This window comes from Mirounga angustirostris, unplaced genomic scaffold (genome assembly GCF_029215605.1).
Source record: "Mirounga angustirostris isolate CCGP_5_RB_7025 unplaced genomic scaffold, mMirAng1.0.hap1 SCAF_1, whole genome shotgun sequence".
In the NCBI taxonomy this organism is placed as follows: domain Eukaryota; kingdom Metazoa; phylum Chordata; class Mammalia; order Carnivora; family Phocidae; genus Mirounga; species Mirounga angustirostris.
Genome location: NW_026991709.1, coordinates 195,828,144 through 195,836,073, shown reverse-complemented (window position 1 = coordinate 195,836,073; position 7,930 = coordinate 195,828,144). Strand labels below are relative to the sequence as shown.

At 63.5% G+C, this 7,930-nt stretch overlaps 1 protein-coding gene across 1 annotated transcript; it reads right to left on the bottom strand.

Moving 5' to 3' along the window:
* Positions 1–592: 592 nt before the first annotated feature.
* DUSP7 (dual specificity phosphatase 7) lies at positions 593–6,771 on the bottom strand. Its single transcript, XM_045862242.3, has 3 exons — positions 6,082–6,771; positions 4,175–4,609; positions 593–1,452 (listed from the first exon to the last, which is right to left on the bottom strand). The coding sequence occupies exons 1-3, from the start codon at positions 6,596–6,598 to the stop codon at positions 1,145–1,147; spliced, it is 1,260 nt and encodes a 419-aa protein (XP_045718198.1). The 5' UTR covers positions 6,599–6,771; the 3' UTR covers positions 593–1,144.
* Between the last annotated feature and the right edge of the window lie 1,159 nt (positions 6,772–7,930).

Sequence of the window (7,930 nt, the reverse complement as noted above, 5' to 3'; positions counted from 1 at the left end):
TGGCAGCTGGACCGAAGCAACAGCCAGGGTGAGGGACAGAAACTAGGAGGCGGGGCTGGGCCTCCACCACCTAGGCTTCCCCCAGCCGCTGGGCCTCCACTCGCAGTCACAAACAAACGGCGGGGAGAGAGAGAAAGAGACAGACAGAAGTAGTGGGTACTCTAGAGAGGGCCCGGGCTCAGACCCTCCTACGGGCTGAACCCAGAGGGCTAATGCTACTGCTTGACAGTCCCCTGCAGCCCCACCTCCAGCCGGCCTGCCGCAGGGCCTCCCATCTCCTGCCTCCGGGAGTCTGCAGGGGCTGCTGGAGGGCTGAGAATGCAAAGGCCACCCGTCAGCCCACCCATCATGACTTGCAGGGGTCATCACGGGCGAGTGCAGTGCCATGGGGGCTGGGCCAAGAGACGTGGGCACGACTGGGGGGTCTGACGCCAAGGGAGCAGCAAGCCACCCCTTCGAGAAGGGCCTGCTGCTGCAGAAACGGGAGGCTTCACACATGTGCAAAACGCATTTGGTCAAGATCAACACGGGGTTTGTCTTTTCCATTAAAAACAAAAACCAAAAAACCAATAATTGCTTTTTGAAATAGGAAGAAAAACAAAACTGAGAATACTTCTCTTTCTCTCTCACGGGATCAAGGAAGGGATGAAATACTGGTTTATACAATCCACTGTTGCATGTAGCCTGATAATAACACTTTTCATTAAAAAAGAAAAATCAAGAAGAGCTTGAACACTTGCCGTGCTCCAGCGAGCTTGGATTCACCTGCCAAAAGTAAAAAGTAAACTCAGGTCCGTGGATGTGTCTTTAAAAAACAGCCGAACTGGCTGGCCCATCTGCCGATGGAGTGTCCTGGGACAAGGATGAGGCCCTGCTGGCTTCCCGAGGCCATGTGTCCCAGAGCGCAGGGCCTCTCCAGAAAGTCCTGCAGAGGGAGGCCTTGCTGTGGGGTCCGCCCGCCCCAGGGCGGTGAGGGCAGCGAGGGCAGCTCGGCCGCCTGCCCACCCGGGGCCTCCGGGCACCAGCCATGTCCGAGGCTGTCTGGGTTCCGGCTGGACGTAGCAGGAGCGGGCCGCCCACCTGGCCCGAGGGGGTTGGGGGGGGTGGTCGGGAGGGGCCGGCCCCCGCCACCTGTGCCCCAGCCTCACGTGGACTCAAGGGTGTTGAGTGGGAACAGGTTGTGGTTGGTGGGCGTGGAGAAGTAGAGCTGCTCGCTGGGGGTGTGGTTGTCACACGGGCTGCTCAGCCCCAGCGTCCGCTCGAAATCCAGCAGCTGCCCCATAAAGTTGAAGTTGGGCGAGATGTTGGACTTTTTCCTCTTGACGAAGTCGTAGGCGTCGTTGAGCGACAGGTTCATCTTCTGCATCAGGTAGGCCACGGTGACCGTCACCGAGCGGCTGATCCCTGCCAGGCAGTGCACCAGGACACCACACTTCTTGGAGCGGGCCTCGTCTGAAACACATGGGCATGGGTCAGGAGGGAGCCTCCTCCAGGGAGCCGGACGGAGGTGGGGCTGGGGCACAGAGGGCGGCAGGGTCACTGGCTGGTGCTGCCCGACTCTTGGGGGACCTGGTGAAGGCCCACATGGGTGGCACGGCCACTGGGGGTGGAGGGCAAGAGCATGACTGCGGAGAGGGCTCTGCCACGCGTTCGCTTCAGGTCACTGGGTGTCCCTGTGCCTCAGTCTCCTCATCCGTAAAATGGGCCCCCGTGTTCACAGCACCCTTACAAGGACCTGAGCCAAGAGAGGGCTCTCCAAACCCTGGCACCAGTGATGGCCAACAGGCACTGCTCGGCCTGTGCTGAGGGTGTCACCCGTGTCCTCTCGGGCCATCTGCACCACGGTCAGCAAGTTCATTTCATAAATGAGGTCACAGGCGCAAAGACAGAGCGACAAGCCCAAGGCCACAGAGAGGCTCCTCCTAACTCCTAGCACACACCACTGTCAGCCCACGACCCGGCCGGGGGGAGTGAGCTCGTTCTCCTGGTGTGGCTCCCGGGGGGACCCCCTGAGGGCCTCCTGGGAAACAGGCCTGAGGGGAGCCCTTGAAAGGAAATGGGGGGCCTGGCCCTATAGCCAGCTCTGCCCTGTCCCCCGCCCCTTAGCTTTACTCAACAGCCAGGGACTGGGAGGAAGGCCACACCTGAGATTTCGCAAGGGAGGCTTGCTTAGGTGGCCCCCCACCCCCACCCCGGCTTACTAGACTCCCCCCGGCAGGCCCATGCACCAGTGACATCTCCCACCACCACCAACCAGGCTCTGCCAACCGTCAGCTTTCCCCAGTGCCTCTCTCAGGCTCCTTGGCCTGCACACAGTAGGAGCTCAATAAACATGGCTGAGCCACTGAACAATCGGCCCCGTAAGCGCTCCTCCCCTGGACGCGGGGCCGCCGCCTCTCTCTGTGCCCTCAAGAGGCAGCTCCCTGGGGCCCTCAAGGTGCCCACCTCTCTGATTCTGAGCCCACTGGGAGCCAGGCACACAGCTGATGCTCAATCAGTGCACTCCCACAAGATGACGCACAGGTTCACAAGTTGTTCCGTCTCCGGTGCTCATTCCCTCGGGCCTGGCAGAGCTTCCCTCCTCACCCCCACGAGGGTGCCCAAGGCTAAGCATGCAGTAGGTACTTAATCCAGATCCAGGGACTGCCTGGAGGCAAGACTAGCAGGGGAAGAGAGTAGCCGCAGCTTGGTGCAGAGTCGTGCGGTCTGACCTTGAGACTTGGGGCTAACGGGGTGGTGGTGATGAGCCTCCAGTGGTGACACACCACAGTATGGGGAACGCCTGGCCCCCAAACCCACTCCCGGGTGATCCAAAGTGAAACTGCTTCCGCTGGCTTTATTTTTAGCTTTCTCAGGGTGTGGCTGAGCAGCGCACGGGCTAGGGCTTGATCCTGTCCCACTGAGTCCTAGGGGATGCTTGGGCCTCTATTCCTTCACTTGTCCCCCCCCACCCCTACACCCTGTTCTGTCCCCCTCCCCAGATGCAGAGGGGCCTTCAAAAAGGATAAAGGCACCCATGAGCCAGGCTCAGCCCTGGGAGCCTGGGATCCCCCTCTCTGCTCCCCTGTCTTGTTGGGGGGAGAGAGTGAATGATCAGGCAGGACCCAGAGACCTCCTGGCCTTGTCCTCCTGGGCAGAGCTGGGAAGCTCCCAACAGCCCTGGTCACAGCCCCTCCCCCAGGCCTCAGCTTCCTTCCTTCCTCCCAGCCAGGCACCTAGTTTTGGTTCCCAGTAAGCGGATGAGGCGGGGAAGCCTCCCACTTCCTGTTATTAAAGCTAGCCCGGCCCAGCTGACACCAAAACGCCCTCCACTGGACACGGCCCGCCAGCAGGAGAGGACTGCCCAGGCCACCTCCTCTCTGCCACTGGAGGCTGGGCAGAAACACAGGGTCACCAGGCTCAGAGAGCCAAGGGTTCACATTCACCCTGATCTTGTATCCCTTCCCTGAACCCTGGGTAAGAGCTGGGGCCAGGAAGATGACCTGCAGTCTAACAGCCTCCAGCTGGCCACAGAGGAAGCAGGATGGGGAGGTCAAAGATAAGGCAACTCGTGGATCTTGAGTCAGCTGGGGATGTCAGGGGCTGAGGGCTCTAAGCCGAACAGCAGAACATACTGCTCCGGGGGAGGCCTTCTATACTCCAAGCAAGCCCCACAGGCTGCCGGGAGCATCTAGGGCCCTACCAAGTCACTCTGGCTCACAACATTCCCATAGCTGCCCATTCGGGGTCGGCCTTTGGCTCCAGGGCCACCCTTCAGCCCCCTCAGGTACAAAATAAAGCCCAAAGAGGCACGGTGGCAGCCCCCTCCCGGAAAACATGTGTGCCGAGGCGTGATGCAGAGCAAGCAAGACCTGTGGGAGGTCTAAGAGCTGTGATGTTTCAGCTTGCTGAGCCCAAAACAGCAGAGCCAGAAAAACACCAAGCTGGACAGTAGAGTCCGTGGGGTGCCAACAGTTGGGGGGAGTCCAGGGCTCAGGGGACCGCTCGGGTCCTGAGGGCCTTGGTGACTCAGAGCAGGCATGGGTTCGGCCCCGGGCACATGCTGGTACACGCAGGGCACACACAGGCTTCGACAGGCCCAGAGGTTCCCAGTCAGGCGCCAGGGACACCCAAGTCCCACACACACCTCGACGCACCTGCCCACCCACCCCGCCCAGAGCGCAGCAGCACCTACCAATGAAGCTGATGGCCTCGGGGAAGAACTGGGAGAGGTTCTGGCTCCAGTGGTCAGAGATGGGGATCTGCTTGTAGGTGAACTCGCCACCGTGCTCAAAGGCGTTGGGCAGGTTAGGCGTGACATTGAGGATATACTTGATGCCGTACTTGCCGAGCACGTCCAGGTTAGTGGAGTCCTTGGCGCAGCCGAGGTAGAGGTAGGGCAGGATCTGGACGGGGAAGGCTGGTTGGCTGGATGGCACAGGGCTGCCGTCCGACTCAGTAGCACTGCTGGGCAGCTCCCGGTCTGACTCCCCATCTGAGCAGTCGGAGCTGATCCGCAGGCCCCCCAGGCCCAGCACGGAGGTGGGTGGTGAGCCACTTGGTGAGGACGAGCTGTCCACGCTGGTCTCGCAATGCTCTGAATACTCTGTCTGGAACTTGCTGAAACCACCTGTGGCCAGGGGAAGAGGGCCTGGGTGAGAGACTGCCCATGCTGCTGGCCAGTGTCCCCAGCCCAACGGGCTGCACGCGACCAGGGATAGCCGGCGCTGCCCACATCAAGCACTATAACGCCAACAACAGCCAACGTGGGCCGGCTCCTGTGTTCTCTACATCTCTCCCCTGACCCACCTGACAGATGGGAAACTGAGGCCCCAGGAGGTGAAGTAACATGCCTGAGCTCCATACCCTGACCCATAAGGCTTCAGGGCCCCAACCACACCAGCAGCTTTAGGCACTTAAGGCCAGGCCCCAGCTCATTTCTCTTCCACAGCCCCCATGCACACCTGGCACCCATGGGTGCTCAATAACTGCTAAGTGGTAGAGGAAAGCAGACAACCCCATCTCAGGCCAGTACCTGTGGGTGTGCGAACCCCTCTTACCGATGAGACAGCAGGGGCCAGAGCTGTGTCTAGGTCAGTTAGAGGCCCAGAGGGCCTGGGCCTCCTGACTGGGAGTCCAGTCCTTGCCCCCCACCCCCAACCACAGTCAGGGAGGGCAGTGTGAAAGTACTGGTTGGCTCTTTCCACCCACAGTGGCAAGTTTGTAAAAGGGGTCCCAACTCCACCTCTTCCCCTTAGAACTCAAGACCCCCAGCCTAGGAAACCCAGAGGGGGAGGGCTGCTGGGGCTTTAGAGAGACAAGAAATGGGGAGCGCCTTGCAGCTAGGCATGGGCCCTGCGCCCGAGGGTGCCGCAGGCCTCCCCTCCCCTCCCCTCCCTGCCCGCCCGCCGGCTGCCAGCGAGAGGCCATTTTGGAATGTTAATTGGAAACACCGGCTGCAGCCACTCGCCCCCCAGCTGCCTCCCCCTTCCACAAGCTTTAGGGCAGTAGGCTGGGGACTTGGGGGTCCCGGAAAGCCAGGTCAGGGGACACTGCTTATAGTCCTCCCCCAAGTGCCTCCAAGAGGCTGTGATCCCCAAGTAGTGAGGCCAAGGCTGAGATGCCCAGAGTCCCCCAACCCAAACGGTCCCTGTACCTTGGGGGCGGGGATAATGCTGCCAAAGCCTCCTATATCCTGACCCTAGTCTCCCAGGGACACGCATTCTAGGCTGGAGCAGCTGGACCTGGGTGCCCTGTCGTCTTTGGGGTCCCAGGAGGCAGCCCCTTCCTCCTCTGAGGGGCTCAGCAGGAGCCTAGGCGCTGCCATGACCCCAACAAGAAAAAAAAAAAAAAGCCCAGGCCGGGAAAAGTTTGTTCAGCCCACTCGAATCGTGCCGAGAACGAGGTGCAGAGGGGACCCCCGCGCCTGCCTAAACCCGCACCGCGGGGGCCGAGCTCCCGGTAGAGGCGGATGCGAGCCGGGGGCGACGTGGCGCCGGCCGGGCCGGCGGAGCGCACGGAGAGAAAGCAGCCTCCGGCGGGGGCGTCAGGGAGCCGCGGGCGAGCCGCAGTCCCGGACGGGGGTCTCAGTGCTGCCCTCACCTTGGAGGTAGTAGGCCTGGCAGCCGTCGTCGCGTAGCTTTTGCAGGAGCAGGCCAAGCACCGAGGCGGGAGCGCCGGGCTCAGGCTGCCACTCGGCCGTGGCCTCGTCGTAGAGCAGCACGGTGGCCGCCTTGCAGCGCGTGGCGAAGCGCTCCTTGTCGGCGTGGTTGGGGATGATGGAGCGGATGGGCAGGTTGCCCTTGCGCAGGCGGCGCAGCATGAGGCCCGGGATGGCCAGGTTGATGGCCGTCTCGATGTGCGACGACTCGAAGAGCTCGTGCGGCCGGCAGTCGAGCAGCAGCAGGGACGCGCCGCCGCGCGCCTCCAGCTCCTCCTGCAGCCACTCGGCGCTCTTGCAGGGCATGGCCCCCGCACCCGTCGCCGCTCCCGCGCCGGTGCTAGCGCCGGACCCGGACCCCGCACCGGGCTCCGACCCCGCCCCGGTGTCCCCAGCAGCCGACGCCCCCGAGGCCGACATGTGCGCCCGCGCTGGGGGGCCGCGGAGCTGGTTTTTCATGGGGAGCGCGGGCGGCCCGGGGCAGGGGCCGGGCAGCCCTGCCCTGGGACGGCGCCCCGGCCGCGCGGGCCCCAGCCGCGTCTCCGGGCGCCCGCCTCCCGCCGAGCTGCGCGCCCGCCGTCCCGGCCTCCCGGCCTCCGTCCCGCCCGGCCCTCCGCGCGCGCCGCGGCCTGACAGCCCCAATTAAACGGCGGCTCCGGCGGCCGCGCGCCGAGGCGTCCTCCGGGGGGCGGGGCCGCGGGGGCCGGCGCCCGGACTTAAAGGCGCCGCGCCTCCGCCGCGCCTCCGCCGCCCCTCCCCACCGAGGACGCGAGCGCGCTCGCGGCCCCGTGCGCCCCGAGACCTGCGCCCGCCCGGGCCCTCGCCCCACCTCAACCCGGACCTGGCTAAGACCCGCCTGGGGTGCCCAACCAAGACCTTTCCCCTATGCCCGCGCTCCCAGCTCTACTGAGTCCTACCGTGAAGGGCTGCCCTAGGGGCGTCCTGCGCCTGGCATCCTCTCCCCACTTGCACTGTATAACAGTCTCCCCAGGGATAGGGCGGTGGGTGGGGGCGGTCACGCTGAGCCAACGTGCCCTCCTCCTGTCTGTCAACCCCATTCATTCATTTTCTCAGCGAGTTCATTCAACAAATGGAAACTGAACGCCTACTACGTGCCAGGCACTGTGCTTAGGATAAGGTCACCGTTTCAGGCGACTGCCTAGTCCCTTTGATGGCCACAGGCTCCGAGACCTGAAAGGGGGTCCCACCCTAGCAGGCCTGATGGGGAATCAGCAAACAGGGGACTGGAGGAATAGGAGGACCCAGGGCCGCGCCACACTCCGCAGGCAGGAGTGGAGAAATCCTGGAAAGGACCAGCCCTAAGAAGAGAGAGCGAGCCCTTTAAGAAAGCTTTACAGGCGGGGAGGTGACAGGCGCCGAGTGAAGTGCCACGTGACTTTCCCTCGGGGCGGGTGGGCGGAGAGCTCTCCTTTACCATCAGCTCTCCCTCTCCAACCTCCTTCCCAATGCACCAACCCACTTTCGCGGTAGGCGGGAGGGCGTCGCGCAGATGGCCAATCGCGACTGAAGGAGACGGTTGGGGAGGGAGGCGGGGCTCGTCACCGGTTCCACCCAGCGCGGGGAAGTGGGCGGGGTCTCCGCGAGCGCCGTGTATCGGCTCGCAGGCGGGCGGGGCGGAGGAGGTGAATGGAGCCGCAGGTAGCGCTGGAACAAAGCGGCTCGACTCCAGCGGTGCGCGTGCGCACGGACTGCCGCGCTTTCCCTACGGAGCCAGTGTCATCTGCCCAGGGAGGGAGCTAACGGCTGGGCCCTGCAGTCCGCCGCGTCCGT